At 38.2% G+C, this 17,405-nt stretch overlaps 4 protein-coding genes across 5 annotated transcripts; 3 read left to right on the forward strand and 1 right to left on the reverse strand.

The window, feature by feature from the left end:
• The first annotated feature begins 1,216 nt into the window (after positions 1–1,216).
• LOC104732251 (uncharacterized) lies at positions 1,217–4,860 on the forward strand. Its single transcript, XM_010451787.3, has 5 exons — positions 1,217–1,486; positions 1,876–2,067; positions 2,162–2,311; positions 2,595–4,214; positions 4,328–4,860. Exons 1-5 carry the CDS (start codon positions 1,453–1,455, stop codon positions 4,693–4,695), a joined length of 2,364 nt encoding a protein of 787 aa, XP_010450089.1. The 5' UTR covers positions 1,217–1,452; the 3' UTR covers positions 4,696–4,860.
• Positions 4,861–5,024: 164 nt separating this feature from the next.
• Positions 5,025–6,865, forward strand: LOC104732254 (pentatricopeptide repeat-containing protein At4g14190, chloroplastic-like). The gene is made up of 2 exons (XM_010451790.2): positions 5,025–5,437; positions 5,520–6,865. Exons 1-2 carry the CDS (start codon positions 5,066–5,068, stop codon positions 6,657–6,659), a joined length of 1,512 nt encoding a protein of 503 aa, XP_010450092.2. The 5' UTR covers positions 5,025–5,065; the 3' UTR covers positions 6,660–6,865.
• On the reverse strand, positions 6,634–12,113 carry LOC104732252 (protein PUTATIVE RECOMBINATION INITIATION DEFECT 1). Of its 2 annotated transcripts, none has more exons than XR_015575630.1 (9): positions 11,396–11,935; positions 11,117–11,226; positions 10,839–11,014; positions 10,331–10,645; positions 9,040–10,006; positions 8,228–8,942; positions 7,868–8,148; positions 7,131–7,790; positions 6,634–7,052 (listed from the first exon to the last, which is right to left on the reverse strand). XR_015575630.1 is itself a non-coding variant. In XM_087479941.1 (9 exons), the coding sequence occupies exons 1-9, from the start codon at positions 11,864–11,866 to the stop codon at positions 6,726–6,728; spliced, it is 4,029 nt and encodes a 1,342-aa protein (XP_087336067.1). In that variant the 5' UTR covers positions 11,867–12,113; the 3' UTR covers positions 6,634–6,725. The 2 variants fall into 2 exon arrangements, 1 of the variants encoding a protein (XP_087336067.1); XM_087479941.1 differs by having other exon boundaries at positions 7,131–7,797; positions 11,396–12,113.
• Positions 12,114–15,234: 3,121 nt separating this feature from the next.
• LOC104732255 (pentatricopeptide repeat-containing protein At4g14170) lies at positions 15,235–16,930 on the forward strand. Its single transcript, XM_010451791.3, has one exon. It carries the CDS (start codon positions 15,307–15,309, stop codon positions 16,744–16,746), a length of 1,440 nt encoding a protein of 479 aa, XP_010450093.1. The 5' UTR covers positions 15,235–15,306; the 3' UTR covers positions 16,747–16,930.
• Positions 16,931–17,405: the final 475 nt, after the last annotated feature.

Consider the following 17,405-nt stretch of genomic DNA (forward strand, 5'->3'; position numbering starts at 1 on the left):
TGGAATTTGGTCGGGATGTGTTTCATGATGGATGGACACCAAGCGACCTCAAGGACAAGTGGAAGGTGATGAACAAAAATGTCTTGTGACACTGGAAATTAGGTAAAACTCGCAACTGAAACACAACCAAATTACTATGTGTCTAAAGTTAATTTTCAATGAGCTTTGGAATTTTGCAAGCATTAGGAGCTTAGAAGAGTAGTGGATAGGGTGTTGCAGTTTTTTGGTTCAATCTTGTTCATACTTTATGAATTGTATATGTAGCAAAGCTAATCTTATCTTTCCCATTTGTGTGTCCCCCGATATATACGTGTGAGAAATTTGAAATATTTCCTTCTTAATAACGATACTCCTCCTCCCCCGTTCGATTACCTGACATTACTAGATTTGGTATTGTTCCTCGACTAGTCTAATATTTTGGTTCCTATGATCCTGAGGCTAATTAAGGTGATCTCTATTTTATTTATTCATGTATGCATTGTGTTTTTTTTTTTGTTTTCTGCCGTGATGTGCTTATGTTGTTTCTTTGAGTTTGTGTGGCTTTAGTTGGAAGCTGATTTTGGTACTCTTGACTAATTCAGGAAATTTTTACAGTATAGTAGTATCTATCTAGAAATAATTTGTTTTATGATATTTGGATGATAATAAGAAAATGATTATAAACTTAAGCTAATTAAAATATGGTGTTTGTATTATAATACGTTCAATTTTCTCATACATGATTAAGACATAATTCATTTTTAATTTTGTATTATTCTAAGCTTCAAAAAATTGTGAAACCAATTCCAATTGGTTAATAATCATCTCAGAAAAGTTGTAACTAAATTCCATGGAATATGTTTTTTTTTTATTTAAAAATTATCTACCAAAATGGATTTCAATTTTTTATTAAATAAATTTATAAAAGTAAATAGAACAAGGAATTGAATTTTAGAGTATGAAACATTCTAACACCAAAGTCATATCATCTGAACTATCACAAGAAAACAATCTTTTTTTTTTTTTTAACCATAAACAATCTTTTTTTTAGTAGAAGTAAATATTAAAAGAAAAAGAAAATTTGGTGGTTAATAAATCCAAGCATATAATAAAATTTACACTCCAAAAGTTGTTGGTTTGTTGTGAGAGAATTAGCAATGAGCCAATGATACTTCTTCACACACTTTACTAAAAGAAACTTCGTACAAATATAGTAATAAAAAAAAGGATATACGATCTGAGTGATAATTAATATTAGGCCCCACCCACCCGATCGATCGTTTGGTTTGGTTAAGCGAGTGTAGTGGGCTTTTGCTTGGCTTCCTCGTTTCCCTAAAAACTCAACAACACAATTTCTTCTATCATTCATTGCTTTTAAATCGAAACTGAAACTGTTGTTGTTGTTACACTTCTTCATCTCCTTCCCTTCCCTTCCCTTCACTTAAAAAGAAAAAACCTAAAAGAACAAAACACATGGATCCTTCTCAGGACCACTGCAACTCTCCAGGTTCTTCTTCCCCTGCTAATCATCATTTATCAATGTCTCTTTTTTAGGGTTTTTCTTTTTCTTTCTTTTAACTTCCAATTTCTCCCTTCCTCTAATAATGTCGTCAAAATTTTTGTGTTTCTTTTGTTTATTATTACCTTAATCTCTCTTGTTGTTGCAATAATGAACGGTTTCTTCCTTTTTTTTTTCTTTTTTTTTTTGTCTTTTAATGTCTATTTGACTAATGTTTTCTTCTGATTATGACTGTTTTCGCTTTCTGATTTTTAATTTTTCTTTTAAACAAAAAGTTCCCTTAAAAAATAAAAAAAGGAGTCTTTTGTATAATCTATTATCAATTTGAGGATATGGAGACTGATTGATTTTGTTTTTGTAAACCCTTGTTATATTAGGAGGACTAGGAGGAGGATGTAATAAGAGTCATGTGTGCACTAAATGTGGTTGGAGTTACCCTAACCCACATCCTAGTGCTAAAAACCGTCGTGCTCACAAGAAGATCTGTGGAACCATCAAAGGATTTGAGATCTTTGACTCCGATAAGGCCAAACATGATCTTCATTTTCCTGATGACCAAAAAACCCCAAGTACGAACATTTTAATTTATTTGCTTTGGATTGATTAAAGTAGAGAATGACTCTGATGCTAATGGTGTAATGTACTGTTTAATGATGAGGTAAGGTCCAAGAGTTGTGGGCAAAGGTGATGAGAGAATTGGGGATGTTTCTGAAGAGGATGTGTTTACTGATGCTGTTTGTGAGTTTTCTAGATCTGATTCTTTCAAGGACGATACAGCTACTAACTGTGCTGCAAAGGTTACTGAGAATCCTGGTCAGTTGCTACTCCCTTTGTTAAATAAAAATAACTCAGAGATGTTGTTACCTTTTGGGACTTTGGTCATCTAGTATAATAAAGTCTTAGTTTAGTTTCTTTTGACCTTTATACGATATCTCAAACCAGTAGACTCTGTAGAGTGTAGACTACTATAGTTCTATTTAGTTCACTGTGTTTTATCACATTTCTCGGTTTTGTTTCCCATATGGCTTTCATGTTTTGTGTGATGTGCGTGCTCTATTTCGACTATTATATAGCTGATGAATTTGGAACTACTCAGGTGAGGCTCCACAGTGCATTAATTCATCAACTGGCTGTGTGATGAAAAGCTCTGAAGTCGTTCAAGAGAGCTGTGAAGTTCCGCCTGTGGAATTACTTGACAACTATGACGCCCCAAGTGCAGTTGAAGCAGCTTCTGATAATCGACAAGGTGGAGAGAGTTCTACTGAAGAACGCTCTATAGCATCTGAACCAGTGATTGAGTCGCCACAGGAAGCTCAGGTCATTGACGGTGGTGATTCCATATCAGATGTTAGATTAGAGACAGAATGCAAAGAAAATTTAACGGAAGAATCTGAATTCAAGTTAGCATCTGAATTAAGGAAGAAAGAGGACACCTCAGATTCATCATGGAACGATGATGTGATTTACTCGGACGTGGATGGTCCCTATGGATTTTCATCAGAAGCAACGAGTATGACTCATCCTGGTGAAGCTAGCTGTATAGTCAGTGAGAATGTTCCAGTCAATACTTCTCTGGCAAAAGCTGATGCAACTCAGGTTACCAGTGCTGGTCAATCTGTTTCTGATGATATGCCTTTTGTTGAGAGTGCTGATGTCTCTTTGCATGGAATCAAAGGCCTAGTCGAAACGGAAGCAAGTCATTCTGTGAATCCTTTTCTTTCTGAGACATCTAAGGGTGAAGAATGTGAAACAGATACTCTTACTGAGGCAGAGAATTTAAGAATTCAGCCTGAAGTCTTAAGTATTGGCTCAGAGGCTCCTTCATCAGACAAGATTCTCTTCGGAGACAAAACTGAACCTCAAGGCCAAACTGATTTGGTTGCGGTCAAGGAATTTCCCAGTGCAGAGAACATAATGATATCTAAGATTGACTCCGAAGATATCAAAGAGAAAGCTGAAGAAGGTGTATCATCACTAGGGAATGCACAAACTGTTGAATCAGAAACCTTGAGAGTTTCTCTACCTGCTATAGATTCTATAGTTGTTGACTCGAATGCTGATGTGAGCAGTTCAGCTTACAAAACTGGTTTAGTTGATCTCGTTGGTCATGAGAGTGAACTTATTCAAGCAAATGTTGTAGCTGAGGAGGGGAACAACCCAAAAGATACGCTGAGTCCTGAATCCTCTTACTATGTTACTCCGCTGTCTGCTATATTTGAGGGAGATGATGCAAGTGATCAGATAAAAAGTTCAACAGAAACATCTAAAGACTCCGCCCTCCAAATCGGTGCTGAAAACTCCGAAAGTAAAGATGAAGTTTGCAGAGAGATTAACAACGGGACCGTTGTGGAGGAAAGCAGTTTCATAAACGAAACAAATCCAAGGGAATACCCTATTAGCCATCCTGGATCCACAGGCACTGCACCTGATGACAGTGTTAAAACAGCGAATCAGAAGTCACTGGAAAGCGGAAGGACAGAATTCAATAGAGTTGTTGGTGGCTTGGGGGTAATTCAAGCAAATGAGATTGACGGTAATGTCAAAGCACACAACTATTACGCTGAGGTCCCAGTGACTATAGAATCAAACGACCATCGGGATTTTGGGAGATTGCAGAATCTTTCAGAAGCTCACATTAAATCTCTGGTTTCAAGTCCACTAGTCAGTAGAAATAATGCATCTAATGCGTTTGAATCCAACTTGGGATCGGTTTCAGGTACGTATCCCATCTTGTATGAGCAAGAACCCAAAACCTTTTTCAGTATATAGCACTCTTTGAGATGAACATTATGTATGTTTGTAATAGCCAAGTCGATTTTGATGGAACAGGAGTAAGCAGTGGAGTTAACAAACCGGAAAACGTATCTCAGAACCAAGAGATCACCTTGGAGAAGACAACAAGCTGGAGCTCAGCAAAGGAGCAACACGTGCCGCTAAAGAACCTTCTGAGTGAAGCAAGATCACCAAGGGTGCAACAGGAGGCAAAGGCTCAAAATGAGAGTAACAACATACCGAGAGTGAGTTCGATACTGGGACAGGAGACATCCCCTGAAGACGGTCGCTGGCCAGAGAAAAGAGAAGTGAGTGAGGAATGGAATTCGCCAGCAAAGTATCCAGTGGACTTAAAGAGAGAGGAGAGGAAAGTGAAAGGAAGACCCTTTTGGGTGCCATTCGTTTGCTGCTCCAATGTTAAATAAAGAAACCCTTCTATTGTATAATAATGGTAGGAGTATGATGGATGGTTCTCAGGAATTGCTCAGTACAAAGACTTGTTTAGTTCTGAAGTAGTTTGGTTCTTGTAGGGGTTACTATTGTTGCTTAGGCTTTTTAATATACTTTTATGCAGACCACTTTTCTTTAAATTTCATCTTTTACCATGACTAATTTCTCTTCTGTTTGCATTTTAGAGTTGGTGTTTGGTTCAATTTTGTTAAAAGAATACCAAATTGAATCTAACCGAATTGCTCAAAACCGAATTCAGAATTCGGTTTATCGTTAAACCGAATTCAAACTAAACCGCACCAGAACCGAATCAGAACTTTTGCAGCGAGCTTCGAAAGAGTGTAAATGGAGACTCTGACGACGGCGCAATTTCTCCACAGCGCGGCGACGCCACAGAAGAGACCATCTCCTCCGCTGTGGAATTCGAACACAAGCTTTCTCAGTACCATAACAAGAAGATTCTATTGGATACCTAAACCGTCTTCTCTCCGCCGCTGCTCTTTGTCTATCAATGGCGACGCAACGACGCAGCCCACCTCTCTTCTCTCCGATGATTACAACCACCACCGGTTTTTCAGTTCATTGACACGGCGGCTTGGTCGACCCGGTTCTTGTCCTTTACGACTGCTTCAAGAGGATGGAGATTGGAGCAAAGACCATTTCTGGGCTGTAATTCGTTTTCTCCGTCAATCCTCAAGACTCCACGAGATTCTTCCTGTAACTTCTTCATCTCCTACATATCTATCTCTTTCATGAAATCTGAGAACATGAAAATGACTTTTTTTTCTTTCAATTGCAGGTTTATGATGCGTGGAAGAATCTTGAACCTTCGCGAATAAGTGTGGCCAATTACGAGAGGATTATAAGGTTTTTATGTGAGGAAAGATCGGTGAACGAAGCAATTCGAGCTTTTCGCAGTATGATTGATGATTATAAGCTAAGTCCATCTTTAGAAATCTATAATTCAATCATCCATGGTTATGCTGATGATGGCAAGTTTGAGGAAGCTATGTTTTACTTGAGTCAGATGAAAGAGAATGGTCTGTCACCTATAACTGAGACATACGATGGCTTGATTGAATCATACGGTAACTGGAAAATGTATGATGAGATTGTTTTGTGCGTCAAGAGAATGGAATCTGATGGTTGTGTGCGTGACCATGTTACTTATAATCTACTTATACGCGAGTTTTCACGAGGAGGGCTGCTTAAGAGAATGGAGCAAATGTATCAGAGCTTGATGTCTAGGAAGATGACTCTCGAGCCTTGTACGTTGTTGTCCATGCTTGAAGCTTATGCAGAGTTTGGGGTTATTGAAAAGATGGAGGAAACGTGTAACAAGATTATAAGGTTTGGGATTTGTTTAGATGATGGTTTAGTTAGGAAGTTAGCTAATGTTTATATCGGTAACCTCATGTTCTCGAGGCTTGATGATTTGGGTCGTGGCATTTCTTATTCTAGAACCCGTAGGACCGATCTAGCTTGGTGTCTCAGGCTTCTGTGTCATGCCCGTCTTGTGAGTCGAAAAGGTCTGGATTATGTTGTTAAACAGATGAAAGAAGCTAGAGTTACTTGGAATACAACTTTTGCTAATATTGTACTTTTAGCTTACTCAAAAATGGGGGATTTCAAGAGCATTGAGCTGCTCCTCGATGAGCTACGGACAAAACGTGTGAAGCTTGATCTTGTAACTGTGGGAATTGTCTTCGACTTGAGCGAAGCTGGTTTCGATGGTACTCGAGTTTTTATGACTTGGAAAAAGATTGGGTTTCTTGATAAGCCTGTGGAAATGAAGACTGATCCATTGGTCCATGCTGCTTTTGGGAAAGGGCGGTTTCTTAGGAGCTGCGAAGAAATGAGAGGCCAAGAACCACCAACACCATGGACGTACCAGAATCTTATGGAACTTGTGGTTAAGAATCAGAAAACTCTACTTTAGTTTGTAAATATTAACCTATACAAACACTAGACTGTATGTAGAGACTAACAGTTGTGTAAGCTTCTCTCAAGTCTGCTCTTCTACACAATTCTCTCTGTTTGGATTTGTCTTGTTTCTCTTTCTTGTATAGACCTTACACAGTGTTGTGTCAGTTACACCATTCCCTCTTGTTGATAATAGCTTGGAGAATTGTTCCATTTCATCAAGAACCTGTTTCTTCTTCTCGGTGTATATTTCACTTCCACTTGTGCGTCCAAACGAGTTAGATACCATCAACTGTATAAGATAGTTGCGGACATCACCATGATCATGTATTGAGGAAATTGCTTGTTGAACTTGTTCTTCAACGGTCTCTTCTCGAGTTCCATTCCTGTGCATTTGTTTTTTAAATTCCTGCAGGACCAGAGCTTGTTATGAAATTGATTTGATGTATCCAAACATATATTGAGATACCTTATCTGCATTACAAACCTGGAATGCACGAATCAACTTGGTCACTTGCTCGGAATTCAATAGCTCAGCCAGCATAAGTTCTCGAAACAATATTACAATCTCTCTGCTGATGTTCATCCCATTAAGATTCTGAATCATGCTAGAGATGCAAGACTCATCAAAAACAGTTCTCAGCCACGCTGGCTTGTTCTTGAGTCTTAGCATGGCAACGGTTACATAGACTGCTGGTTTGTGGTGGTTCACAAAGGTATTTGATGCCGAACAAGGCATCGCCAAGGACACTGACATTTCTTCTGCAATAAACCTGTACCATGAGCTGGTCTTAAGCATCTCCGTTCTTCCTTCCATGTCTTCCCATCCTAGAATCATGGACAGACAAAGCGCAGAGTTTGTCGCTATTCTTATGTCATCACAGAATACAAGACCACCTAAAACAGCCTTCATTGATTTCAGGTAACTCGAAGAACACCGTAGTTGCTCTCTTTTTATGTCAATCTGCTGTGATAATCCAGTGAACAATTCCAAAAGACAACAAGAGGCGATGAGCTTGATTTGCGGCGTTCCAAAATGCATCAACCTGCAAAAATTATGGCAATGGATGCATACTACGGGTAGAGTATCCAGGTTGCTCGATGGGCCAAAGAAAGTTTGCCAGTCCACTGCTCCAGCTAGAACAATCTGCAAGCTAAGGCCAAAAGGGAGTTAAAGAACAGTTAAAAGTAGGATCTAGCATTGTGAACAATGAAAGATGCTACCTTCTTAATGAGAAAAAATAGAGAGGTAACGTGAATGCTAACGCCTCCCCAATGTCAGTTTCGTCCTGATACTGAGTCAATGCGGGACCCTTTGAGCAAGCTACAGTAACGACAGTGTTGATTGCTGATACCAAGTACGAATTCAACACGATACTTCTTGAAGCTTCAACAAGTGCTCCATCTGACGAGTGGTACAGAACCAAAGAAAGAATGCCAATCACCACCATACCTTCATGGTTCTGTGTTATGGCAGTGTCTCGCAACCTCAAATAATTTAACAACTGTAGAAAAAAATGAGGATCCAGTGAGCTATATTATATAATGATACTTTTGGTCGAGAATAGGTCTAAACGACCATACCTTTATAATCACAGCATCCAATGATTCATCATTTATAAGCACTCCAGGTTGCACAGAAGCTAAAATATTGAATATTAGCAGTAGGATTGTTGTGAAAGATGTTCCCAAGGATGAGTTAGTAAAGCCACAAACAAGTTTATGGATTGCATTGCCAATGCCATTCATGATTAAATGGTTGGAGGCAGTTGGAGATATAGAAACAACCTTGATCATCAGATTTAAAATTGAGATAACGTTAGTGTCCTGCTCTCCCTTCTCTGCGAGCTGTTCCAACAAGTTAACCAGAAGAATTGCGGCATAGTTGTCTCCTTCTGATATCAACTTTGCAAACCAATATGTGAGTGATCTCTGTCTGCCATCTCCATATACATTGTGAACTTCATTTCCAATTAAGTTTCTCCGGGAAATATTTTGGATCTGGTAAGTTAAACTTTTGCTGATACTTTCTTGTTGAAAAAGCCACTTCAGAGATTCTAGATGAATATAACTGGAACCCAAGTCCCAATCATATTCATTTAGTAGATGGAAGAGTATTCTCTCAGCTTCTAGACTGTAGGATATCTGGTATCTCTCATTTTGATGACTCCTGCAAAGACCATACAGATTCACTAGGTGGAGCATAGCTGGAGAATCAGAGATCGCACATATTAAACTTGTCCTGTTTAAGATAATGTATTGCTCCAAAGAAGCTAAAGCAAGCTTATCATCTGCAAGCCTGCAAAAGATGCAAAATAATATAAGGAAGAGAAATAGATTATAGATCTTTAGTGCGTTAATCGAAAACGTGATTCAAAATCAGAAGCCTAAGTCACCTGTCATTGTATATCCAACTGGTATGGAAAATCAGCAGCGCTGCGGACTGGCAAGAAGCCAATTCTTGATTATTAGAACTATCTTGCCCGAGCAAAAACAGCAAATCTTGTGGATCAGTAGGAAGACACGGAATAGCATCTCTGATATGTGACCCCGTTTTCTGTTCAAGAAGAACATCAACAAGGGAACTGAGCATCAAATATACCCTCTGTTTCATCTTAGGCGTAGAAAAGTTTCCTAGGCATCCAAATGAAAAACTGAACCAATCTGCTGAAACAAGCATCTCTGCAAACTCCTTGGCCTGAATATCTGGATTCTGTAGCAGAATAGAATGGAAAGTTTCCATTATGCCAAGAGTTGCTTCCTCACTGACCTCGTTGACATCAGCGAGAAACCATGGCAATAGATGTGATGCACACACGTCTATAACACAGTGTCTTAACTCAATGCAACTGGTTTTGTTTATGGATGTTGGTGCAGTACAATATGCATATACTTCACTGAGTAAGTAGACTGCATGCAATATCTGCGTTGGATCTTTCTCAGGGAGACTAAGAGAGGCCAAAATGGAATGTCTCAAGGATTCTTGCAATGATGTTAACACATCTGGAGTCTCAGCAAAAGATGGAGTTTTCAATAGGGAAACAAAAACTGAGCAGATAATCGCAAATGCATCTGCAAATAATCCCATCTCCTGTGAATAATATCTTTCAAGCATTCTTTTTAGAACCAGAGCAATTTCCTGAACTTGAGAACTAGAAGCGATCCCAGGGAAATCAGAAATACAGCTCGAAATAAGCTTCAGTGTCTGGATTTGAAAAGGATGGCAAGGAACTTGGCCTACATAGTGAAGCACTTGGATGACTGAAGGAAACCCAATAACAAGTCTCTTCCGAAAAGAATGCTCGGCTAGGGGAAATAGATCAAGGACTCTGAGGCATGAGTTGATGACCTGATCTTTACATTCTGTTCATGAAAAGGACATCATTCAGATACATAAAACACATATCTAGTAATGCTTGTGCAGATGTGAGCTTCAAGATGACAACATAGTAAGTAAAGATAGCCGTCACACGGAACTATAATAGGCAATGTATGTGAAGACTGGTTGAACAAGTTGTTTTAATTTGTGTAGGAAACAATGAATTATGCATTTTACATCAGAAAGATGTGTATGATAACATCATTTCTTAGCTTCTAAACCTTCCGCTAGTATGTGAGGTCCTTTCATTTATAATGGAATATGCAATAGCAGTATATTATTCACTTATCCAAAGAGACTACCTTTACCTGATAACCGCAGTATCTCAAATATATAATCAGCAACATTTTCCTCTACCAGAACTTGAATCTGTCTGCTTGGTGTACTCTCTTGGGATAAATAGTGGAAGATAAGATCAAGGGCTCTTATTTGCACCTCGCTGTCAGTGGAAAGAAGTGGACCTTTGATTGCCTCAGCAAATAAGACATTTAAACAAGGCTTGGCGACTACAGTCTCAGTTGTCTGCATAGGGTCATCATCCACATCATCCAGGCTCATGCTGCTGACACTATTTGTATACGAATTCGATAAAAGACCTTGCTGGGCCAAGATGGTCAAAAGGGCTACAAAGTTAAAAATCTATGTTAGCTGAAATAGAAGAAAGGTTCTTTTCAAAATAAAACGAATGATAACCTCAGACTGAGAATGGTCTACCGTATGGAAATGCATTAAACGTATTATTGACATGATGTTCCAGGAGAAAGAACTGGAGCAATGGGATAAGAATAAAGAAAAATGATAAAAGCTCATACGCACCTACACAGTTCAAGCGAACATCATCTCTCTGTGTCTTTGCAAGAGCTTCCAAAGATAGGCATAAGAGCTTAGGACACAATGAAGATAGAATCTCAATTCCATCAACATTTTGTTCTGTGAATTGTAGAGCAGAAAACTTGTACAGAGCAAATAGGATTTCACCACGGATCTCCTCACTATTATGAGAAACGAAATAAAATATAACAAATCACAACATGCCCCATATAAAAGAGAAAGAAAGTACAATGGTTTCCAAGTAGTGGCTTTATGCAAATTACCTCGGTAACTGAAGACCTTCAACGAGTTGGCAAACAAGAGCTTCTTTATCTCTGATATGGGAATTGACGTCTATATTGCCACAGCTCATCAGAACCCCAAAGCAATGGAGCTGCAGAACACAGACATTAAGCCATGTATGAGAAGATTTCGGATGAGTAACTGCAACAAGCTTCTCCATGGTGAAACGAATAGCAATTGCAGATCTAAAATCTAATTAGATGAATTCATGAAATCCCCAATTGAAGAGCAATAAAAACCCTAGAAAGGCAAAACAATACCATATGAAGCTGTCTCCGGCTCCAACCCAAAGCACCAGAAGAGAGCTGATCGGAGATTCTCTCTAGAAAATCCTCACCGATTGAAGATCCCTCAGCGGAACATAGAGCCGAGATGGTATCCATGATCTGGATAGCGATTGGAGCATCATCAATCGAAGAGAGAGCGTGGACGAGAGGCGATACCAGAAAGTGGATATGAGAGGTGAGTAGGGTTCGGAGAAAGATAGGTTCTGAGAGAGCGATTGAGAGCTGGTGGAGCGCGTAGGAGATGTGAACGGTGGGGACGCGTGAGTCGGAGACGAGATTGGAGAAGCAGATGAAGCAGAACAATCCGCCTTGGTCGGAGCGCAGAGAGACTGTGGATCGGTGGCCGTTGGCGCATAGCGGCGACGGAGATTGATAGTTTGGATCCGCCATAGATTGATGGAGGAGATGACCGGAGTCTTGCTCCTGTGAGTCTAGGAAGAACATTGAGAGAGAGAGAGCGCGAAAGAGAGAGACTGGGAAATTTTCGAAATTTTGACCGGTGGATCCAATTTTAGGAATAGCGTCTCAATTTCGGCTCTCACAAAAACAAAATTATTTTTAAAATAACTAAGAAAGCGACCCGTGCGTTGCCGCACAGGGAGGTGAAATCCTAAATTGAAATTTAACATTTGTAATTCATCCTAAATTCTTTCTTTTCTCAATCAATTTGATCGTTTTCACTTTTTGCTATTGCTTTCTGCTGATTAAAAAGCCAAAGATTCATTTCAATGTTATTATATTTTATGTTGTCACATACAAAAGTTAGCCTTTTTTAGAGTTTGATTTACTATGAACATTACTTTTAACCATATATAAAATTGCACTTATGTTTGTCTTCGACCATATGGTGCTATATATTGGTATCCTTTCTTAATTCGCTATTAGAAATTGTCTTTGTTGTTGATCATTATCAATCGAAATACATACGAGGCTGCTTCTCTCTTGGTTTATTTACTATATCAAGAAAGTACTAAATGCCACTTGTCGAAGGAAGGTCGAAGATTGGGATCGGAGTAGATGGCTGGATTGAGTTTCGTTTCCCTTTCACTTTGATACGTGATTTCTCTTTCCATAGATTACTGATTCACAAATCGCAATCAATATTCCGATGCTGTAAGCAAGTGGAGTTTGTATACAAATGATTTACTATGAACATTACTTTTAACCATATATAAAATTTCACTTATGCTTGTGGATGTTTTTTTCTCTCACTTTTAGATATGTACAAAACCGAGTTTTATATGACCGACCAATCAAACCTAATTGGTTAGTATAGAGTAACTCACATTCTTCAGCTACAACTTTTAGAGATATATGTTTGGCTGTAATGCTTTCCACAGTTCCATGCATGTTGGTCTCACGTTTTCCCTCAAAAGACCCCTTATTTCCTCCCTTTTAATGGGTTAATCTTGATTGCTTTATTTCCTACTAACACATTTGATACATGGATTTGTAATATTTGCTTCAAATCACATATTCCTCTTTGGAAAAGAAAAAAAATCAAGACGTAACAGACAAAGAATGCATATAGACAAAAACTTGTAAACTCATCAGCTATTCAATCAAAGCAATTCAATTAAACTACAAAAGTTCAGATAATTAATAAAATATAGAACAGAGGATTTTATGTTGGTCTCTCCCAATCCATCCCATTCCACCATGTCGGCTGCGCTCCATCCAGGCTGCATCCTCTTTTATTTGATTTCCCACTTATGTCTATGAATCGGTACCATCATGTTCTTCAATAAACGACAGCGAAAACGAAGTCGATGTGGTGAAACATGTGATAATAATATCTCACCTTTTGATGTTCTCTTCTTTAGGTTAAACACTAATTTTATAAATTTCTTGCATTTTTTTTTTTTTGGCATTCCAGATCACTCTAAAAGTGACTGTTATACATTATATTTTTAAAAAGTTGTATATACAGATTAGAAAGTCATCAAAGACTAAATAAGTTACCTTTAGTAGATCTTTTCTTTCTAACTTGACTTGTCATTTGGTCGTGCTTACGCTTTCTAGAATTTGATTTTGTGTTGTCACAAGTATGTCTGGCTTTTTCTTCGGCACTCTCTATTTCCATGCTCATTTGTAATATTTCTATATATTATCAAAATGTTTGACACCCAGAAAGTATAAGAAATTATAATTCAACTAAAATTTTTAAAAACTTTATTTACAAAAAATGTAAACTAACCTGGATCATGAACATCTAATGGAAAAAAATAATAATAATAACATTTATACCATGTTTGTTAGAAAAAATAAATAGGTTAAAATAAGAACATATTATAATTATACCATGTTTGTTAAAAAAATTTGGCTTATCCGTAGCTCTAGCATCACTGCATATCATCATGCCTCTTGTATCTTGGTTTTGCTTTTTCCAGAAAGTCAAAAAATAAAATCTGCACATTGAGAATCAAAAATATTAGCCATGCAAAAATATGGCACACGTACTTAATAACATTAGCCATGCAAAAACATGAAAACCGGAAAGGCTAAAAATTTTGAAGAGACTAAAAGTTAACAAAACTAAGATTAATGTATGAACTTAATAGTGTCGACTAACAGTAATAATAATCTAACCGAGAAACACTACAGGTCATTCACAGCAAAAATATTAAATTACCTTGAAGTAGAGATTGATGCTTGAATGTTAAAAAAATACTTCAATAATACAATTCTTTAGTACTCAGAAAATAATTTTTCGAAACTTGTTTATGTAGTCAAGAAAAGTTTATATATAATAAACAAAGAGGTGTAAGACATAGAGGTGTGAAATGAAGGTGTAAAAATTAATAGATGTGAAACATGGAGGTACAACAAAGAGGTGTAACACATAGAGGTGTGAAATTAAAAGGTGTAAAAATTAATAGATGTGATCTTTGAAACCAGGAGGTACAACAAAGAGATGCAAAGACTAAGGAGGTGTGATTTAAAAGGTGTAAAAATTAATGGATGTGATTTTTGAAACCAAGAGGTACAACAAAGAGATGCAAAGACTAAGGAGATGTGATTTAAAAGGTGTAAAAATTAATGGATGTGATATTTGAAACCAGGAGGTACAACAAAGAGATGCAAAGACTAAGAGGTGTGATTTAAAAGGTGTAAAAATTAATGGATGTGATTTTGGAAACCAAGAGGTACAACAAAGAGATGCAAAGACTAAGAGGTGTGATTTAAAAGGTGTAAAAATTAATGGATGTGATATTTGAAACTAGGAGGTACAACAAAGAGATGGAAAGACTAAGGAGGTGTGATTTAAAAGGTGTAAAAATTAATGGATGTGATTTTTCAAACCAGTAGGTACAACAAAGAGATGCAAAGACTAAGAGGTGTGATTTAAAAAGTGTAAAAATTAATAGATGTGATTTTTGAAACTAGAAGGTACAACAAAGAGATGGAAAGACTAAGAGGTGTGATTTAAAAGGTGTAAATATTAATGGATGTGATTTTTGAAACCAGGAGGTACAACAAAGAGATGCAAAGACTAAGAGGTATGATTTAAAAGGTGTAAAAATTAATGGATGTGATTTTTGAAACCAGGAGGTACAACAAAGAGATGCAAAGACTAAGAGGTGTGATTTTTGAAAGATGGGGGTGCGACGAAAAGACACGATTAATAATTTTAAACCGTTGGATTAAAACTGGAACTAATCTCATCCGTTGGATTAAAAATTGACACAAAAAAGTGGGTTTGCTATTATATATAGATTTTTATTTATTTGAATTAAAATTTTCTTTTCTCAACCATTTTTTTTTTTGGTTTATTAAAGAAAACAATAATATTAAATTGAAAAAATAGGTATTCCCTAAAGCGAAAACAGTGCTCAAAACAGTGTTCGTAACTCAAATCATCATCATCTTCCCATTGTGATGCGATGCACTTAGCGTCTTCTTCGTCCTGCTACTCTCGTACGGCGAAGAATCTCTTGGTAATGTTCTTGAAATCTCGAGCTTTTTCAGTAACCACCACACAGAATCCTCCTGATCTCTTCTCCCTTTTACATCATTCCCCAAACGCTAAGCATCTACGCCATCTCCACGCTCATCTTCTTCGTACCTCTACCTATTCCGACGTCGTGCTCAGCTCCAAGCTCGTTCTCGCTTACTCCAAGCTGAATCGTCTCTTTCTTCCCACTTCGCTTTCTGTCTTCTGGCACATGCCTTGCCGCAACATTTTCTCATGGAATATAATCATCGGCGAGTTCTCTCGATCGGGTTTTGCGTCGATTTCGATTGGATTGTTTCTTCGTATGTGGCGAGAGTCCAGCGTTAGACCAGATGATTTCACGCTGCCTCTTGTTCTACGAGCTTGCTCTGCTTCACGGGAAGCGAAGCTCGGTGATTTGGTTCATGTTCTGTGTTTAAAACTTGGGTTTAACGCTAGTTTGTTTGTTAGCTCGGCTTTAGTAATTATGTATGTTGATATGGGACAAATTTTACATGCACGCAAGTTGTTCGACGATATGCCTGTGAGAGACTCTGTTCTTTATACTGCTATGTTTGGTGGGTATGTTCAGCAAGGAGAAGCTATTTTGGGTTTGGTTGTGTTCAGAGAAATGATGTATTCTGGATTTGCGCTGGATTCAGTGGTGATGGTGAGTTTACTTACGGCTTGTGGACAACTTGGGGCGTTGAAGCATGGCAAGAGCGTCCATGGGTGGAGTATTCGAAGATGCTCTTGCTTCGGCTTGAATCTCGGCAATGCCATAACAGATATGTATGTAAAGTGTTCAAATCTGGACTATGCATACGGAGTGTTTGTAAAGATGCCGAACCGTGATGTGATCTCTTGGAGCTCTCTTATTTTGGGTTATGGCTTGGACGGGAACGTCGTAATGGCTATAAAGCTCTTTGAAGAGATGCTCAAGGAAAGGATTGAACCTAATGCTGTCACTTTCCTTGGTGTCTTATCAGCTTGTGCCCATGGAGGTCTTGTGGAAAAGTCTTGGCTGTATCTCAGACTAATGCAGGAATATAAAATAGTTCCTGAGCTGAAACACTATGCTAGTGTGGCGGATTGTATGTCTCGAGCAGGTCTTCTGGAGGAAGCAGAGAAGTTTCTGGAAGATATGCCTGTGGAACCTGATGAGGCTGTTATGGGTGCGGTGCTAAGTGGGTGCAAGGTGCATGGGAATGTAGAAGTTGGGGAAAGAGTGGCGAAGAAGCTAATTCAACTTGAGCCTGGAAAAGCTGGCTACTATGTAACGTTGGCCGGTCTATATTCAGCTACAGGTCGGTTTGATGAAGCTGAGAGTCTGAGGGAGTGGATGAAGGAGAAGCAAATTTCTAAGGTTCCCGGGTGTAGCTCAATATGAAAGATGGGATGCAGATTTCTGCGTTTTCTGGTTGTACATGTGAAAGATCCAAAACCGCACCAAAAGCTGTTAAAACTACAGCTAGAATTTTTGGTAATGAGGCTCAGACATAGCTAACTTTTACAAGCTATATCAACTGTTAAAGGTCGCTACACTTATTCTAAGCACACAGAACATTTCCTTAGCTTAGTTCGTCCATCAAAAACATAATAAGAAATCAAGAGCCTAAGAAGTCGCCTGTCATCAAATAGTATCCTCTGCTTAATCTTAGCCGCAGAATTATTTCCTGGGCCTCCAAATGAAAAGCTGAACCAATCTGCTGAAACAAGTATCTATGCAAACTCCATGGCTTGAATATCAGAATTCTGCCTGGGAGTAATATCTCCCAGCCATCTGCATAGGGTCGTCATCAACTTTATCCAAGTTCACGCTGCTGACATGATTTGTATGTGCCTTTGCTGAAATACCTTGCTCTGCCAAGATGGTGAACATCTCATATATAGCTACAGTTGATTGGCTGATCCAGAGAGGGAGGGAATGATGATATATACATCTCTAATCTCTTCTACGAAAGATTAGAAAATCAAAACAGAGCATCTCTATGGTACTGAAAGCACTATTTTAAGTATCCTAAAAGATTTAGCTTCTCAAATCCAAAT

Source organism: Camelina sativa, chromosome 12, assembly GCF_030686135.1.
Source record: "Camelina sativa cultivar CO46 ecotype springtype chromosome 12, ASM3068613v1".
Classification (NCBI taxonomy): domain Eukaryota; kingdom Viridiplantae; phylum Streptophyta; class Magnoliopsida; order Brassicales; family Brassicaceae; genus Camelina; species Camelina sativa.

What these genes read in the sequence shown, in the direction of transcription:
- LOC104732251 (XM_010451787.3), top strand. Translation starts at nt 1,453, where the DNA reads ATGGATCCTTCTCAGGACCACTGCAACTCTCCAG. An exon ending in GGACCACTGCAACTCTCCAG is followed by an intron (nt 1,487 to 1,875) that starts GTTCTTCTTCCC and finishes TTGTTATATTAG; the next exon opens with GAGGACTAGGAGGAGGATGT. An exon ending in AAAGGTTACTGAGAATCCTG is followed by an intron (nt 2,312 to 2,594) that starts GTCAGTTGCTAC and finishes GGAACTACTCAG; the next exon opens with GTGAGGCTCCACAGTGCATT.
- LOC104732252 (XM_087479941.1), bottom strand. Translation starts at nt 11,866, where the DNA reads ATGTTCTTCCTAGACTCACAGGAGCAAGACTCCGGTCATCTCCTCCAT. An exon ending in GAAGGTCTTCAGTTACCGAG is followed by an intron (nt 11,015 to 11,116) that starts GTAATTTGCATA and finishes TTCTCATAATAG; the next exon opens with TGAGGAGATCCGTGGTGAAA. An exon ending in TGGATGCTGTGATTATAAAG is followed by an intron (nt 8,149 to 8,227) that starts GTATGGTCGTTT and finishes TTTTTTCTACAG; the next exon opens with TTGTTAAATTATTTGAGGTT.
- LOC104732254 (XM_010451790.2), top strand. Translation starts at nt 5,066, where the DNA reads ATGGAGACTCTGACGACGGCGCAATTTCTCCACAGCGCGGCGACGCCA. An exon ending in GACTCCACGAGATTCTTCCT is followed by an intron (nt 5,438 to 5,519) that starts GTAACTTCTTCA and finishes TTTCAATTGCAG; the next exon opens with GTTTATGATGCGTGGAAGAA.
- LOC104732255 (XM_010451791.3), top strand. Translation starts at nt 15,307, where the DNA reads ATGCACTTAGCGTCTTCTTCGTCCTGCTACTCTCGTACGGCGAAGAAT.